General features: G+C 59.8%; 1 protein-coding gene across 1 annotated transcript in view; it reads left to right on the top strand.

Annotated features, from left to right (window-relative positions):
• SYT7 (synaptotagmin 7) overlaps window positions 1–18,353 on the top strand; it is a 59,318-nt gene that overhangs the window by 27,850 nt on the left and 13,115 nt on the right. The window contains exons 4-8 of the mRNA XM_039860243.1: window positions 3,149–3,545; window positions 4,407–4,631; window positions 8,359–8,727; window positions 12,571–12,693; window positions 17,818–17,953. Of these exons, the coding sequence (XP_039716177.1) occupies window positions 3,149–3,545; window positions 4,407–4,631; window positions 8,359–8,727; window positions 12,571–12,693; window positions 17,818–17,953 (1,250 nt within the window). The remainder of the gene's footprint in view (window positions 1–3,148; window positions 3,546–4,406; window positions 4,632–8,358; window positions 8,728–12,570; window positions 12,694–17,817; window positions 17,954–18,353) is intronic.

Raw genomic sequence — 18,353 nt, forward strand, 5'->3', positions numbered from 1 at the left:
CTGCCCCTCCCCAGCACACACGCGTACATACACGCACACACGCACGCACACACGTCAGCCCTCCCACACCTTGGTGCCGTGCTCTCTCCCCACCCCGCACCTCGAGGTGGCTCTAGGGCTCCACCTTCTCCGTCTGTGTCCCCCAAACCCGCACAGTGTCCCAGGGCCCCCAGCCCTGTTTTCTGGCTGCTCTCCCAGCACTGCCTGCCTCTGCCCTCATCTCTGGTTGCTGGTACCTCCATCCACCTTTCCCGTCACGCACACCGTGCCCAACCCCCACCCAGCTCCCCTGCTCTTGTCTCAGACCCATCAGTGTTCTCAGGGTGACCTGGAGGGAGGGCAGGCCCAGCGATGGGCCACTCCCCTCCCCCATCAGCCCTGGTCCCCACTGCATGTCTTGCTGCCTCTGACTCGCCCAGGTTCCCCATTGTGCTCTGAGAGGCCTCTTCACATAAGCAGGTCTGCCTTCCCCTGTGGACCATCTGGGCCAGCCCCCTGCTGAGGGTCACTGGGACATACCAGGAGAAGCACCCCTGTCCCACCTGGCTGGGGGCTCTGGGAATGGGGGACTCTCTCTAGAGGGCTCTGTGCCCTCTGGCCAATGGCCCCGGCCTCTTCATCCCCTTCATGGGGAGGTTGTCAGGCCGAGGTAGAGCTGGGGGCCAGGGGGCTCTGCCCAAAGTGGAGCAGCCCCGGCCCACCCACTCTCCCACCCCGTTTTCTTCTGCCCCCTCCCCACTGCCTAGTCCCCCCCCCAGCCTTCTCTTGTCCGTCTTTATCCTTTCTCCCTACTTTCCTCCTTCCTCTCCCCTGCCCCCAGACTTCCCTCTCTGGCCCTCCTTGCCCCCTCCTCTTTTTTCATCTCTTGCTCTGATCCTGTTTGGGCCTTCGCAGAAGCTGTGGGAGTGTGTCTGTGGGGGGGCGGGTAAGTGGAGGGGTGGGCCAGGCCGAGGGTGCGGGTGGGGAGGATGCTCCGGAGGAGGCCAGGGGAAGCCTTTGAAGCTGGGCTCGGTTGCACACTCTCTCCAGTCTTCAAAGCCAGAGCTGGCAGGTCTCGGGGGCTATTGCAGAGCCAGGCTCCAGGCTTTCTGAAGGTGGCAGGAGCACGTGGAGGGAGCACGAGCCGTGCCGCCTCCAGGCCAGGCCCCTAACTGAGTCTGCAGCCACGGTCTGGGCCAGCGGGCCTGTCTTTGCCAGGTGACCATAACCTTCCTGGACAGAGGATTGTGTAGCAGGACCAGGAGTCCTGGAAAGGGCCCACGAGGGGAGGCGAGATTCCCCACAAGGGGTTGGGTAGGCAACGGGGTGGGCAGCAGGGCCCTGCAGGCTGGGACAGCATCCATGAGGGCTTTCTATGACGAAACGAGGGTCACAGTGGGCTGTCCCCCGCCTCTCTGCAGCCCTGCAGCACCTGCCCCCCTCCCATCCTGCTGAGCTGTCGGACCCTCTGCCCCAGGGGAAGGAAGCCACCTTTCTTGTCTACCTGCCCCGAGGTTCCTAGACCTTTAGACCTTTGCCCCTTGCCAGGCCCCAAAGCCGGGGAAGTGGCAGGAAGCAGGGTTTACCCACTGCATAATCTCTTGCTGGGCTTGGGACCTCCTTTAAAGGGACTGGCTTATCAAAAGTGCTGGGAAGCTGCATTCTTCATCAGTGCTTCCCAAACTGTGTTCCTCAGAGCTATCATACTCCAAAAATGATTAATAGATGTTCCACACATCAAGGGTTCCATGACCAACTAAGTTTGGGAAACACTGCACACTATCTCCCTCTTGGAGACACGGATATTCATTGATACCTTAAAGGCTCTGAGAAGTCCTGCACTAAAGGAATTAGTGTTTCACAAACTTATTAAAGATCCTTTTTTCCAGTACTGTAGCGGACAACCTGAGGGACCCTGGAGCCCCTTGGAACACAGGGTGGGAGACCAGCCTGGCAGTGATGACCCTGGGTGGGTCTTTCTCTCCAGGTCCTAGGGTTGGATGGCCCTTGACTTTGGGGGATGGGGAGAGGCCTTCCAACTGCTCCATCTCTCTGTTACACTGGGAAGGGGGACCAAGGGATGCCCCTGGTAGGTCGAGGGAGCCTCCCCAGGGAGGGGCCTCCTGCCGCTGAGGGCCTGAACTGCCCCTGTGAGCTGGCCCAGGGCTGTGGCTTCGAATCCTGGTGCACTCTGGACAGAGACTATGTCCACACCAGAGAGGCCAAAGGGGCCCCATGGGACAGCTCAGCTTCTCCCTGTCTTTCTCGCCTTTGTTCCCCGAGTCCGAGCTTGAGAACCAAGGTCTAGGTCAACCTTGTCCTCGGCTCCGGGGTTTCCAGGCCAGGCCTTTTGGCAACTGAGGCTTCTGCTGCCCTCCTGCCACAGAAGTCTCCTCGGCCTCTGTGCTTCTAGCATGCCTGCTTCCATACGACATGTCACAGAGCAGGAGAGGGTGGGGAGGCTGGGGCAGAGGATTTCTTCCAGGCCAACCAGCTCTACCTCAGAGAGCGACAGGGGCACGGGGAGAGGCTGCCAGGCCAGGTACCTGCCAAGGACCCAAGGCTGGGTCTGCCCATTGTTCCTCCAGAGAAGGGTTGGCTCCTTTCATACAGGCCCCAGAACAGAGGACCATAAGGTTCCCTCTGACCCTGGTCACACCCTCAGCAAGGTCAGAGGCCTGGAGACGCTTCCCTTTTCTGAGGGGTGACCCAACCACCACATTTGCAATGAGCAGAGAGGGTCTCCAGCTCAGCTGAGATCCTACCCGCCTCATGCCATGCACATCCCAGCCTTTCCCGATAGGGGGAGAGTAGAAGCAGCTGGGGGACCTCAGGCCGATGAGAGGAAGAGAAAGACAGAACCTCAGTGGACGTGGATAGAAGAAGGGAGAACCTCCGGTCTTCCAGAACTGGGGCCTCCACCTTGCCCTGGGACAGCAGATGGCTTAGCAGTTACAGCCAGCCTTCCCGTTTGACAGGCAGGGAGACTGAAGCCAAGGGGGAATGAGCCCAAGAAGTTGGCTGCAAGGTGTGATCTACCTTTCAGCTCTTGACAGCCAGAAACCAGCACCCTGTCTCCCTCCCACTCCCTGCCGCATTCCACCCCGGGCCTTTGCCCCAGCCCCGCCCCTCCCCCCTCCTCTCTCACCGTCTTTCTCTCTCCCACCAGCTTCCCAGGGTACGAGGCTCCAGTGGCCCACCTGCGGCTCGCCTCTTCTCCGCCCGGCTTCTCCCACCCTCGAGTGTGTGCGTGTGCGTCTGCGTGTGCGAGGGGCGCCGGCCGCGAGCCCGCCCGCCTCTTTCCTCCCGCAGGAGCCGACCCTGGCCCGCCCCGCCCTCCGCGTGCCCAGCCCAGCCCCTCGGCCCCCAGGACTGGCAGTTCTTGTTTCTTCTTGTATCTCCCTGTTTTCTCCCCTCTCTCTCTGCCCCTCCAGCGATCTAGACAGAGACTTTTGGAATAACAATGAGAGCACAGTGCAGCAGAAATGGAGCTCCTACCCTCCCAAGGAGTTTATTCTAAACATTTCACCCTACGCCCCTTATGGCGACCCACGACTGTCCCTCAAGTGAGTGACTTTACCTGGTTTGATCATATGTACGAGTATCCGCGCACGCCCTCCTCCCCCTCCCGGCCCCTCACTTCTCCCCTTCCGGCTCCCCTCCCCCCCCACCCACGCACCCATGGGCAGGCTGACCATGAGACGAGCAACCCTCCTGCCCCGCCTCGCCTGCCTGCCCCTCTCCTGTCCCCGCCCCCAGGGCCAGCCACGCAGGAGAGCCCCCCTCGGCAGCCACACCGGCCCCCCAGCTGGTCCCCATGGCCCCGCCCCCTCTGTGCAGTCAGGATGGGGTTGCCCGTTTTGGTCCCTCCCTCTCGGTGTGGCTCAGCTTTCCTCCCTGTGTGCTGCTGCCCTGGCTGCTCGGTGGTGGTGGTGGTCGGTGGTCGGTCGTGGAGGTGGTGGCGATGGCGGTGGTGGTGATGAACTCTGACTAACACGGCTTTCTCTCTCTCCCTGCCTGGGGGCCTCCTGGCCTGGACAGCCCGCTCTTCCTCCGTCGTTAACCCTTCGTTGTCCTGTGGGATAGAGTTGGAGGTGGCTGCCCTCCCCCATCTCTGCCGCCCTGCCCCAGGCGGTGGGAGGCCCTCCGTTGTCGTGGTGCGTTGTTCCTCCGACCCCCAGCCCCGGCCCCCTCTCTCCTCTCTGCAGGCTCCGCTGTTAACCCATTTGCAGTGCTGATGTCTCTCTCTCTCTCTCTGTCTCTTGTCTGTCTGTCTCTCTCCTCCTCTCTCACTGTCTCTTTCTTCCTTTTATCTGTTATTGTTGTTCCTCCTCTTCTACCCCCCACCCCCACCTGTGGCCTGCCCTCTCTCCCCCACCGCCACCCCCGGTGCCCTTCTGGCCCGGCTGCCTCGTGTGTGCCTCCAGTGGCACCCTCCTGTCGGGCGCCAAAGTGGCCGCTGCGGCGGGGCTGGCGGTGGAGCGGGAGGGCCGGCGGGGGGAGAAGCCGGCACCGGTGCCGCCACCCGGAGAGGACGCCTTGAGAAGCGGCGGCACTGCCCCCAGCGAGCCGGGCGGCGGTGGCAAGGCGGGGAGAGGCCGCTGGCGGACGGTGCAGAGCCACCTGGCCGCAGGGAAGCTCAACTTGTCCAAGTGAGTGATGGCCCCATGGCTGCCGGAGCCCTGAGCTCAGGCCTGCCCCCTCCAGGGCGACAGCGGGACCCCTGGCATGCCCGCTGCTGCCCCCAGCGGTGCCGTCCTCGGCCCCTGGCTCCTTCCATTACTTCACCAGACTCCCATCGTCCTTGCCATCGAGCACGACTAACAGCCATACAGTGTCACATCCCAGCCTCCGGCTGCTGCCCCACCCCCCGCGCCCCCCGCATCAGTCTTTCTTTGCCAGTGACCAGGTCATTCCATTTTCTGCCCCTGGGGCAGCTTCATTTCAGCCCTTGGGTCATCCCATCCTCTTTGACTGGCCGCCCCATTTCAGCTGTCAGGTCACCCCTCCATGAGCAGCAGGCCTGTGGTTGTTGGGCCACGGGACCATCCCATTCTTGGGGAGCTGGCTCACTCTCAGCCTGTGTTTATGCCACTCATCTGCCACCGAGCCTTCCCTCTTCCAGCCAACAGATGGCTCTAGACCCAGAGGTTGAGCCATTCCATTTCTGACCATCAGGTGACTCCATTGGCTGGTCCCGGTCTGGCTTGCACCATAACCCATCCGTTACATAGGCCCACCATCAACAGCCGGGCTCTCCCCATTGGCTCATGCTCATCTCAGCCATCCTCACTGGCTGTCCCAGTCTTGGTTAGTGGGGTGCCCCACTGTCAGCTGTTGGGACTGTGTATTCTTGGAGGTTGGGTTGTCGAGCCCCAGCTGGCTTCTCTTTTCTAATGAGGGTGGTCTGGACGTCAGACAGAATTGCCATTTCCTTTCTGACAGCTGTCTGAGCTTGCCAGACAGACAGTCCGTCCCTCTCTTGGGTGATGGATGTAGAACTGGCCCCTATTTGCAGCAGATATACGTTCCCCTCTCCTCCACTGTGGGGCAGCCTTCCTTATTCTCATCTTGGCTTTCAGAACCTTCCATTTCCCCACAGCTGAGCCCTTCCAGGCTCTAAATCATTTGAACTATGACCATTCTCACCCGTGGGGACATAGGTTCCATTTTCGGCTATTAGAAAGACCTTGTTGCCAGCTAATGGAGCCCTTCTTAGCCATTGGGCTGTCCCATTGCCTCGATTCTGGGCCAGCCTGCTTCTCTTCAGAAGGCCTGGGATTCTTACCGTGGGGACCACTGAGGCCCACTGTGCTGAGGTCTCATTTGCTCGTTTGCCTGAGAGAACACAGGTCAGTTTCTCCCCTGACATCAGGCCGCAGGAGGGTCCCAGAGGGAAGCCCTGCACCCTGTCTGACAGCCAGGCCCAGCACCTCACCCTCTCCAGGCTGCTCCGGCCACAGACTCCAGGCTGGCTGAGGCCTCTATGCCATCTGCTGGCTCCAGGCCTGCAGGAACCAATTTTAGTTTCCTGTGACTGAGAGGTTGTAAATTGGACTAATTTTGGATATGATAGGAAACCAAAATGAGGTCAGCAAGGAGGAGGAGGCAGCCGCCCAGGTGTTGTCTTTCTTCTGCCTCAGCCTGCCCCTAAGGAGCTGCGGGCCTACCTGGCAGGCCAGGCCTGGGCCTGCACCTGGTGGTAGCCCAATTCCACACCTGAGCCAGGCGAGGCTGCTGCCCCCCTCCCAAGACCCCAGCTAAAGCCATGTTTTGCTTTTTTCTCTGTTCTCTCTCTTTCTCTCTCTCTCTCTCTCATTCTCTCTCTCTCTCTCTCTCTCTCTCTCTCTCTCTCTCTCTCTCTCTCTCTCTCTCTCTTTCATTCACTCTTTACTATTCTCTGACTTTCTCTCTCTTTCTCTTTCTCTCGGCCCACAGGGCAGCCTAACTGTTGTCCTTTGGTTCTCAGAATAGGCTCGGGGGTGAGCAAAGCTGAGGTCTGGTTGCAGTGGTGAAAGCGGCTCCAAGGGCCCTGAGGCCCCCTCCTCGGGCAGCTCAGGGGTCCATGGCTGCCCCGGGGTGCTAGATCAGGAGTCGGCAAGCTTTGCTGTAAACGGTCAGATAAGAAATACTTAGGCTTCGCAGGTCACACAGTCTCTTTTACGACTGCTTGACCCCTGCCATCTAGCCCCGTAGCCGCCTTAAATGGGATGTACGGGCAAAAACCCTGGAGCTATTGGGAGTTCCGTTCCAGACCACGAATTTTTTGCTTTCCCAGTGCATATAAAAGTTACGTTTACACTATACTGTAGACTATTAAGTGTGCAATAGCATTATGTCTAAAGACAAGTACATACTTTAATTAAAAAATTATCGCTAAAAAAAATGACATCGATAGACTTGCTTGACCCAGGGTTGTCACAAATGTCCAATTTGTAAAAAGCAGTATCTGCAGAGCACGGTAAAGCGGAGCACAGTAAAGCGAGGTATGCCCGTGAATTAATGGCAGCGGCCGTGTTCCAGGAAAACTTTATTTACAAAAACAGGTGGCCCATGGCTCAGATCTTGCCAACCCCTGCCCCAGGCCACTGGATTGGGACAAAGGGAAGGGACAGAGGAGGAGGTCAGGATCTCTGAGGCTCTGGCCCTGCCTGTCAAATGTGCTGAAGTCTCGAGCCAGGGCACGAAGCGGGCAGCTGGCCCAGGGGAGGCCGGGCTCTCTGACCCCTCCTACCTCCCTCTCCTGAAACATTTGCAGCTACCGCTGGCACAGGGGGCATTGACGGTACCACACGTCCCTGGGACCGGCCTCATTAGATCCCCGTGGCAACCCTGTGACAGATACAACTTGGATTATGTTCACCCCCATTTTACAGATGAAGAAACTAAGAGGTGGACTCACTTTTCCAAAGTCTCAAACTTAGGAAGTAGCACAGATGGGATTTGAACCCAGGTCTCTGACCTCATTTTGCCTCTGATCAGCCATGTCTTACCTATTTCCTGTCTGTCCTTGCCCCCCATCCCAGCGCTTTTCTGAGATGCCGATGGGCCTGTGAGGGGGTGCCCTCTTGCAAATGCATAGAGGACAGGACAGTCAACCCTGTTTTCCATCAGAATTGTGGCAAAGTGGCCAGACAGGTGGTTCCTGGGGATCCCACCTCATCTGCTCCTTTCCAAGGTCCCCTCCACTGGCTAGACGTCATTCCCCAAGATATCAGGAGGGGACATTTAACCTCAGAAACAGGAACCCTAGAAGGAGGGCAAAGGAAACTTGAGGCAGCCTTGGCCGTAAGGCAGAGGTCTGGGAGCTCGAGGACACTCCCAGCCTCTGTAGACAAAGCATAAGAATTGCCACCTTCCCCTGACTCACCACACATTACTAGGCCAACTTTGCACTGGCCTGAATTTCCAAAGGCCAGCAGTACTTAGGACACAGAGGCAGACTTTCCTGGGGTCCCCCAGCGAGACAGCAGGAGGGGGCAGCAGCAGCTCCCTCCACCTCTTCCCGTTCCAACATGACAGGCAGCCACAGGGCCCTGGGGACCCGCCTTCACTACGCAGCAGCCTCCACAGCTTCCGCAGCCCATTCAGACCAGCCGAGAGGTTGGCTCAGACAGGAGGTATTTGGGCGCTAGCTGAGCCAAGGCCAGAGGGTGGGCTGGGCCAACCTGGGGGCCGGAGGGTGGGCGCGGGGCTTTGTGGCCTCCTGGGTGAGGTGGTGGCAGCGATGGCAGCGGCGACAACCGTGACGGAGGCCTGGCGAGGTCCGGCAGAGCGCGCCCTGCACTGGGGCCTCCTAGTCCTGGCTCTAGGCTCCCTCCTCCACTGTGATCCCTTCACCTGCTTTTCCTTTCTCTCCTCTCCTCCACCTGCCCCAAGTTTCGAGGACTCCACCCTGTCCACGGCCACTACCCTTGAGTCTATCCCCAGCTCCACGGGAGAGCCGAAATGCCAGCGACCCCGCACTCTGATGCGGCAGCAAAGCCTGCAGCAGCCGCTGAGCCAGCACCAGCGTGGCCGGCAGCCCAGCCAGCCCACCACCAGCCAGAGCCTAGGCCAGCTGCAGGCCCACACGGCCTCGGTGCCGGGCCCCAACCCCCGGGCCTATGGCCGGGGCCAGGCTCGGCAGGGCGCCTCTGCGGGCTCCAAGTACCGGGCGGCTGGTGGCCGCAGCCGCTCCAACCCGGGCAGCTGGGACCACGTGGTGGGGCAGATTCGAAACCGAGGCTTGGACATGAAATCCTTCCTGTAAGTCCCCACCTTGAGTGGGCCAACCCCCACCTCCCCGACCCAGCCTCTTTCCCCTACATCTCCTCGGGAGTGAGCGCTGGCCCTGCATCTCAGGGACAGGGTGCCAGGCTGGCTCAGACACCTCTCCCCAGTCTCTTATGGCTTGTGGCTCGGGCCTGAAGCCCGCCATGGAAGGATTCATATCTGAGCTACCCCAGGCCACTCTTGGTGCCTCGGTGCCTCGGGGCTCAGAGAAGGTCACCCCTAAAAGTCAGTGGAGACACTAAGGAAGCTGCTGAGGTCCCCAGATCTGTCTCCTCCCAGGCTGCTCGTGCCTCCCCGCCAGCCTCACCCTCTCCTTCGACTCTCTCCCGCCCCCCCCCACCTGATCCCTTTTCACTCTCATCTCCCAGGCCCCTCCTCCTCCAGTTTGCTTCTCTGTAACCGGACTCTGCTCACCTTCCGCCCCACCCTCCCTCTCACTTCCCCTGTCCCTACCATCAGCCCTGTCCTCTGCCTCTCTGACCTTCCGTAGCCACCTGTCCTCCAGCTCCTGCCCTGGCTCCCGTAATGGCCCATCCCCTAGGGACAAACCTTGGATGTTTCTCCTAAATCTTCAGAGAAGATTATTTCTAAATCAGAGGCTTCTTTTGAGTGTGCAGGTCTGAAAAGCAACAACATACCACCAGTGTCTAACCTTAGCCATTCCCCCAGCCACATGGCCCCCTTCCCCCAGCCCCGCTGGATGGTAGGGGCCCCCCACTCAGGGCACCGCCTCCCTAACATCCTTCTGGGCATCTGCCTTCGCTCTCAGAGCCCAGGGCAGGCCTGGGCTTCTGTCTCTGGTATCACCACCTCCTTGGGCCTAATGTAACCTTCCTTCCAGGCTCTGGGGATTATTTCCCTCGCCCAGGCCTGTCCTAGGAGTACTGTTCACAAGCAGGAGACCAGCACACCAAGCCTGGGAGAGGAGAAAGGGAGGAGGTCAAGGTCAAGACCTAGCTCACTGGCAAGATGTGGGGATTCTGAAGGCAAGCCGGTCCCTCAGAGCATCCTGCTTCTCCGGCTGAGAGCCCAGACCAAATTTCCAGGGCAGACGGGAGTGCTGCTCCCGGCAGAGGCATCCAACAGAAGATGCTCTGCCACGCCAGCTTCCCACGCTGTGCAAGTGGCCCGCGGCCCCAGCCCAACAGGACATGCTGCCTGCGAGTCTACTTGGCAACTCCAGGTGATGCATCCACTGGGGCTCTCCCCTACCCAAGGGCTCTTGGGAATCCAGCTGGATGCCTGCATGAGACAAGATGCCCAGCAGAGTCTCCCAGCCTCCAAGTTACAGTTTGTTTTGGGACAGATGCTGTGGCACTGGCATGGATTAGGAGAGTTGAGGAGGTTGGTTCTGCTGTGGCTTGAACAGAACTGAGCCGGCCGGACTCCTGCACCCCTCTCTGCTCCTGACTTCCGGCTGTTCCTTGCACAGCCGTCACCCTGCCTCCTGTTCTAGCAGCCATCAGACTGGGGCAGGGGCCGTCCCCAGGCTCTGGGAAGAAAGATGCCTGCTGGAGGAAAGCCCCTGTTCACCAACTCCTCCCTGCCTACCACAACCCCCCCACCCCTCCCGGTCAACCAGAATCTGATGAGTGGCTCTCGTGTGCCAGCATCCTTGATCCATGCTGCTTCCGCCCACCACAGCCTTCATGCCCCTCACCTGCCAGCCACTTCCAGGGCTCACCCACTCCCCCACCTCCTCCACTTGTCGTCCCTCACAGCAGGGGTCGGCACATTGTGTAAAGGGCAGATTATAAATATTTAGGCTTTGCGGGACACATGTAGCCTTGATCAGATTTTAAATGGTACAAATCATTCTCGGCTTGTGAGCTTTACAAACATTGGCCACCAGCTGTAGTTTGCTGACCTTGGACCCTGCCTTGCAGTTTAGTGTCTGAGGCCTTTTACTTACCCAGACACTGGTGGCTCAGATGGAGGGTCAGGGTGAGAGGTCTAGCCAGGATGCCCCCCAGAACCCCACCAGGAAGGAGGCATTCCTCTTGCTTAATGGGTGTGACCCCCCCCAATACCGCCAGCTTCTCCTCCAACTCTTGCTCCCATTCTTGCCCTTGGGGCCTACGATCCGGAGAGAATGATAAGTTGGGAAATTACGCAGAGGACCCATTTTGTTTTTTAAGAAGAGCAAAAGGAGTGCCTGAAAAATGCATTAACCAGGGAAAAACATGTTGTTTTCACGGGGTTCCCCTTCCCCCAGCTCAACCGGCTCCCAAGCAGCCAAATGGAATTTTACCAACTCTCAAACAGTTCCGGGGGCCAGAGAACAAAGAACGAGGATTCCTCCTGAGGGAAGGGGGACTTATTCCCCAAAAGTTGGATGCCAGTGCAAGTGTCAGCCTGGAGTCACCATGCCCGGGACAAAGATACAAAGACAAAGAAGGCAGTGTGACCACTTAATTTCCTCCCCTCCCCCAACCCCACTGTGGGCCCCCCACTTCCAGAGGCCATTTCTCACCTGCTACAGTTTCCTTTTTGACAACTTCTTTGGGAATAGCCATAGCCGGCTACTTTCCATGACCGCACCCTCCCAGATGAGGGGAAAAGTGATAGACGTCCTGACCCACGGTCCACCCCCGTCTGGAACATTCCGCCATGTTTGCCATCTTTCCCTTAGGCCTTCTTGAGATGCTTTCATGCCTGCTCCACAGAGCACCCAGAAAATGCCCATGAACTCAGATGATTTTGAGGGGGCAGCCGGCCACTTTTATCCCCGAAAATGCAGGTGACCCTGAAGTTGCCCAGTGGTTCTCTGAGAAGGCTCCATACGGAAGCTGTCACAACTTGACCTCTGGCCCCTTGCTGCTGCCCAAACGGCTCTCGCCTCCTCCTCGTTTGCCCGAGCTGCTCTGCCTGGACTGTCCAGCCTTCTCCAGGCTGTCCTCACTGCAGACATGGGCTCCCTCGAGTCCTGCCTGGGCTTCTCCAGACCTTGCCAAGTTCCTGCATTTTCTGTCTCCACCTTTGCTTTTTTTGGTGGTTTCTGGACGGCTCCTCCAAGGAACGGCCCCTGAACTGGAACCAAAAGCCTTAGGGGCTATTCCCTGCATCTCCAAGAACAGGGACACAGGAGAAGACCCACGGTGGCTGAAGCACCATCTGCCGGAAGGAACTTCCATTCCCCTCTGATGGGCTGTGTGTCCAGGGACCTGGGGGAGGAAGCTCCTAAGACCCCTCCCGGCATCAAGCGTGCCCGGCTGACCGTGACCCAGAGACGCCTTTACGAGAGGCTCCCCTGAGCACAGGGCCCGGTGCCCGCTGGATTTCCAAACTCCCTAAGAACTTCCCAGCTGGGAGCCCCAACCCACCTGCACAGCCTGAAGGAAGATGGCGCCAGAGCCCCTCCCTCGCCTGCCAGGGGCCCCGGGTGGTCAAAGCCAGCAGCCCCTGGCCTTCGTTCGGCTGGAGATAAATTAACCTTTGGAGGTCCGCCGTGTCCCAGGCCCTGGGCTCCGCTCCCCTCGGCCTTCCCTGAGTGTCCCAGCCACACGCCATCTTAGCGGGCCCCTGCCCAGTCCCTTCCCCGTTTCTCCAGAGAATCTCGCTCCGGCCCCCAGGCGCGCTGGGTCTCAGACCATGGACACCTCCCCTCCATTTCGCCCTCCCTGCCTCCACCCCACTCTGCTCCGCGACTGTTGACAGTGCTGACGTGTGGTTTCTGTCCCGCAGGGCCAGTTTCTTACGCTTTTTTCTTCTCTCTTTTTGTCTCTGTCTCTGTCTCTGTCTCTCCTGCCCCTCCCCGCCCCTCCCGCGGGGCCTCCTCCTCTCGCCCCCGGCTGGCGGGCCGCCCGCCCCGGGCAGGGAAGGCCGGATGGTGGTGCTATCCTTGGTCTTAGGGCTTTCGGAACAGGATGACTTTGCCAATATCCCTGACCTGCAAAACCCAGGAACCCAGCAGAACCAGAACGCTCAGGGGGACAAGAGGTACGAGCACAGGCGAGGGCCCGCGGCGGCGGCGGCAGAGGAGGAGGCGTGGAGAGGCCGCCTGCCTCGACCGGCCCGGCTGCTGGACGAGGCGGTGGCGCCTTCAATGGATGCTGGAGCGGGAGGACAGCCCCCTCCCCAGCCGGTGCCCTCACACACGGCCACCCGGTGGTGTCCCTTGGGTCCGAGGCCAGTGCGGCCCTACTGGGACCATTCTGGATCAAGCCTGCTCCCCGGGCATGCTTGCCCTCGCCCGGAGCAAGCCAGCCTTTCTGCCCCATTCTCCTGCTTGCTTCCCTCTGCTGCCCCCTCATCTTTCATCTCTGCCCGACCCGGAAATCCCAGTTTCCCCGGTGGTTGGTGGGCGGGGGGGGATGTTAGGGACGGGGCGCCAGCCTGTTCTCCCTCATCCCCTCCACCTCAACCTCCTCTTGCCTAGAGGTCCCACTGGGGTGATGGTCACACACCCCAATGCAGAGGTGTGACCGGCTGCTCAGCTGATGGAAGAGGGGAGGGTCGGGGGCATGGGAGAGGCCTGGTGACCAGAAAGAACCAGAAAGACAGCCCCTGAGCCTGAGGTACCAAGAAGAGGGAACAGGGTGAGGGGCCGAGAGCAACCTGTCGCCGGTAGCCCCGCCGCTGGCCCTCAGGGCCCCGCGGGGACCAGGAATAGCCCATGTGGCACAGGCTGAGCAGAGGGCCAGGCAGTTAACCATCCACAGGCTCATTCATCAGGACCTCGGGAGCATCTCCTGATGGAGGGCGTGGACCCCTCTTCTGAGGAAGGGGCATGGGAAAGGCTGGAGGTTCCAGGGCTCCGTCAGCGTCACAAAGGCCAGGTGATCCTGCACCTGGTCTGACCACTTCCTCTTCCCTGGCCTTAGGCCGGGCCTGCCGCACACCTGTAGTCATGGCAGGATGGCTCATTGCCTTGGTCAGTCCTGCTTCTCGTCCGACCAAAATGCTACACTGCTGGAGAGCATGTGGCCTGGCATCCAGGATGCCCTCCTTCTAGCCCCAGTTCTGCCAGAACCTAGCTCTGCAACCTTGGGCATGTCACAGCCCCTCCTGGGCCTCTGCTTCCCTGTCCATCAAACGAAGGATTGGACAGGGTGACCCCTTCCAGCTCAGACGTGCTGAGCTTCTAACGAAGGAACAGGCCCTTGGGCTGGGGCACTTGTCAGATCTCGTCAGCCGGGCAGGGACCCTGGCACTTGCTCATTAAGAGGCCCTCAGGTGCAGGAAGGGACTGTCCCGAGCTGCTGCCAGGGGCGACGGGTCAGGAAAGGGTAGGCAGGGAGTTAGACAGCTGACTCGCCTGCCCCTCTGGTGGCTTCCGGAGACCAGCCTTCTCACGTCCTCTCATCGAAGTCCACAGCTGCTTATCTGCAGTGGGCAGAGCCAAAGTCCCCAGGGAGTGGGAGGGGAGAGCAGGGCCACTTTCACTCAGTGACACACACAGTGTCACACCCTGAGCCCAAGTCCTGGGGTGTGGGAGGAACAGAGGTTGCTACCTCCAGCCCACCTGGTGCTGCAGGAATCCTGGCTCTCTGGGCCGGGGCCTCCGGGCTGGGCTGCAGGCAGGCCAGAGGGCTTGGGGAGAGGGCGAGGGGCTGCAGGTAGGGGGCGGGAGCCCCCCGAGAGCCTGCTAAGCACCTGAGCCAGTTGCCTGGGAAGGTGTGGAGCGTGAGGGAGCAGATGCAGGCTGGAAACGAGATTTCACGTCGCCCATGTGGTAATTAACTGGCTTCCATTTTCACTCACAGCCTATTTTTACCTCTTTGCCACTTAGGTCTCGCTCCATATTTTAACACACCCATCCCTTCTGATCATTACATCAGCTGTCCTTTGCCTTCCCGGGAAAGAGGGTGTGGAGGTGGAGGCCATGGGCCCTCGCCATTCCCACCTGGTCACTCATTTCTCATGGCCTCGGGGGTGTTTGCAAGGCTGTCTAAAATCAAGCGCTTCCTTCCCAGCACCCTTCCCATCCCAAGCTTGGCGTTGGCACCACCCACTGGGCACCAGGCACCTTAGGGCTTCACTCCTCTGGACTCCTGGCTTGGACCTTGGGATGGTGGGCTTGGGCCAGCTGTCCCTTCCTCTTCGGCTTCCACCTTTAGACCCAGGGTCTGCTCCTCTGCCCCATCCTCCCTTCTCCACCCAGCCGACCCCTTGGCCCGATGTCTCCAGGGTGATGGGTAGGTGGCCCCCAAGGTCTGTCAGCAGCAGGCTCCTGGGAGACCGGAGCACCCTAAGACAAGGAGCAGCCTCTCCAGGTCCCAAGCGAGAAGGGGGTGCACCTAGGAAGGAACAGGGAAATGGCAGGGTTGGCCACTGTCCCCATCTGAGACCCCCCAGCCCCTGGGCCTCAGTGCAGTGGGCCCCCAAGAACTTCAGAATACCCTTGGGCCCGGGAGGGAGGCCAGAGCTGCCCCTGGCCCACGCGCTCCGCTGCGCCCATCCCGCCACGGACATCTGCCCTGCAGCCCTCCCCGCCTCGTGCTCAGCCATCCCTCTCATCACCGCTTCTTGGGATCCAAATGGTTTCCACCATGGCCCCCCGCCCCCGAGGGGGGCTGGGGCAGGGCGGGGCCCTGGCCACCCCCATCACTCTCCTGGCCCCAAAGCCACCATCCACGTTTCTCCTGTCGCAGTGTGTGTCCCCCGCCTCTGCTCCGCCTCTCCTCTCGGCCGCCCGCTCCTCCTCGTCCGCTTGTCTACCCTGCAGCCTCTTCACTTGTCTCCAACTAATCTTTCTTGGCCTCTCTCTCCCCACTTCTTCCTCCCATCTGCTCCTCACAGGAATGTCCCTGGGCCAGCGACGGGCCCCTCCGCCGCTCCCTCTGCCTCTCTGTGCACGTGTCTCTCTGTCTCTCTCTGTCCCGTGACCTCCAATAGCTTCGGTGGCGCTGACCATCTCTTCCCAGGCTGCTTTGCAGCTGTGCTGAGGCTGTGGCGTGGCCAAAATGACTTCGACTTTCTCATACCTTCGGCAGTCAGTCTCCGCTCTCTCCTCCTCTCCCCTCTGTTTTTAACCTGCGTTTACCTCTCCAGCTATTTCAGTCCCCTCCTCCTTCCCGTGCCTGCCCGCGTGAGCACGTGCCCACGTGTGTGTCCGCGCGTGTGTCCACCCGTGCGTGTCCGTGTGTGCGTGTGCGTGTGCGCGTGTGCTCTGCTGTGGCCTCGCCTCTGGCTGGGGCGCCCGCGTGTCCCCGGGCGGGGTGGGGTGTCTCCGTGTTGTCCAGGCAAGGCCAGGTTCTCACAGCAGGCGTGTCGTTTGTCTGAGTCTCGGGGTGTCCGTCCCTGAGACCGCTCCCTGCTTTTTCTGTTTCGGTTTGTCCTAATTCACCAGCGCACCTCGGCATGCCTGGGTCTCTCCAAATGTGTTTCCTCTCGGGATCGAAGTGTGCGCATCGCTGTATGTGTGTCATCTCGCTGCTCTGGTTGACCTGCCTTGAATCCCCGTGCTATTCTCCATTCTCTCCCTGTTCCCCTGGGTGTCTGTTGGGCTTGTGTGCACTTGTGTGTGTGAGTGTGTGTGTGTGTGTGAGAGAGTGTGTGTGTGAGAGAGTGAGTGTGTGTGAGTGTGCAAAGTAATTATTATTGTGCGTGAGGCAAAAGTGTGAAGATGCGAGTGTGTGCGCAAGAGTAATGTGAGTGTGTGAGTGTGTATGCGATGCGTGTGTATGTAGAGATGCGGAGTGCGTGTGTGAATGTGTGTGAGCCCGAAAGTTTGTGTGTGATGCGTGTGAGTAATGTGTAAAATTATGAGCGTAAATGTGTGAGGTAATGTGTGACTGTGTGCGATGTGCGATGTGTGATGCGTGTGTGAGTAATGATGCGTTAATGTGAGATGTGTGAGTGTGTGAGTGTGTAAGTGTGTGGTAATGGCGTGTGTACTGTGTGTGTGTGTGTGTGTGTGTATGCACGCGTGCACGCATACACCCTGCTGTTAGGTCCTGGTGTCTCCCCTCCAGGGCCTGGCATATTCTCTGCATGTCTGTCTGTGTCTGTCATGGCCGATCGTGTGCTGGTGGCTCGTCCATACCCAGGGCCATGGCTTGTGTCCAGCCTGTGTGGTCTCCAAGTCTGGCTCTGGTCCTCTCAAAGCTGTTCTGTCATAGTCTGTCCGAGCCCCACGCTGCCAGTCTCCCCATCTCCTCCTTGCTGCCTGCCCCCACCTCTCCTGCTCATGGGATGTTCCAGCCTGGTCCCTGGGCAGGCTTTTAAGTGCCCCCTTTCTGAGCCCCAGATGGACGGAGCCTGAGCTCACCGCCCAGCCCCTGGGCCTGAGAGTCTGGCTCCCTGGGAACAGCATGGAGTCGAATATACAGACAGGGCCTCTCATGAAATCCTCAGATCTGGGGCTTCTCGGTGGTGCCCCGTCTTTCTCTGAACCTGGGCAAGAGCCTTCTCAAATGTGCAGTCCTCAGGGTGGGAGGAGGGTGGGGAGCAAGGGGGTAATGACTTGCCCTATCCAATAAGTGGCTATTGAAATGAGTTTAAGTCAAACAAAACTAAAAATTCAGTTCCCAGTCATACTGGCTACATCTGAAATGCTCAGTAGCCACACATGGGCAGTGCAGGTATAGAATGACAGTTCTGCTGGACAGAGCTGTGTGGACAGTGGTCATGACCTCACCTGGTCAGTCTTGTGTCCAAAGGGCACCTATGTTCTCGCTGAGCCTGAGCACACACAGGTGGGGCGTCCGGGAGATAGATGTGTTTGCAGAAGGTAATGATGCAGAGAGGTGACCTGGACACGCCCCCGCAGAGCCTCCCCTCCCAGGCAGGGGCTAGCAGGGATGCAGGGCGCCTCTGGGGAGGGAGGCACGCTCAGAGAGACCACCATGCAAGCAGCGACTGGAGGTTGGGGGTTTTCTGGGGCACAGGAGGAGTGGGAGTACCCCTTAAAACAGCATCTACAGGGCAGTCGAAGCAGATCACACTGAGGCAGTGGGGGGAGAGCATCGGGTCTCCCTGTGGACGAGAGCACAGCTTCTACTGGCCCACAGGAGGTGGCAGCTGCTCGGGTCTCAGAGAAGGTCCTGCGGCCCCCCAGGCCGGTGGCGCCCAGCCCGGCCCACCTCCCGCCATGCTCACTGGGACTCCCCCTGCCCCCAGGCTGCCTACAGGAGGGAAGGTGGTGAACACAGCCCCCGTGCCCAGCCAGACGCCTCACGATGAGTCTGACCGCCGGACCGAGCCACGCTCCTCTGTCTCAGATCTCGTCAACTCCCTCACCAGCGAGATGCTCATGGTGAGAAGGGCAGGAGCTGGGCTGGGAGACCTGGGGCCGGGGAGGCGGCGGGTGTGGATGTCGGCGAGAGCGTGGGAGTCCCCCAGGGGCAGGGGAACCAGCGTGGTGAAGGCCTGAGCGGGGCCTGGGTTCTTCTCCCTGCTCTTGCACCAAAACGTCCTCTCGGTGCCTCAGTTTCCTCATTTGTCAAGTGAGAATAACAATGTCCAATCTCTTTCTGGCTTGAACAGGGGCCTAAGAAAACCTACTCATGTGAGATACTTTTACGGTCCTGGAAGGAAGGGCTAGCGGACAGAGGGCTTGGGGCGTCCCATTGAACAGAGGTCTCACGGAGGCAGAGCTCCCAGTGAAGCGGGTCTCACTTCCGCATCCCTGGGACCTTCCCAACCCCCATTGCTGG

Source organism: Pteropus medius, unplaced genomic scaffold, assembly GCF_902729225.1.
Source record: "Pteropus medius unplaced genomic scaffold, Ma_sr-lr_union100, whole genome shotgun sequence".
Lineage (NCBI taxonomy): Eukaryota > Metazoa > Chordata > Mammalia > Chiroptera > Pteropodidae > Pteropus > Pteropus medius.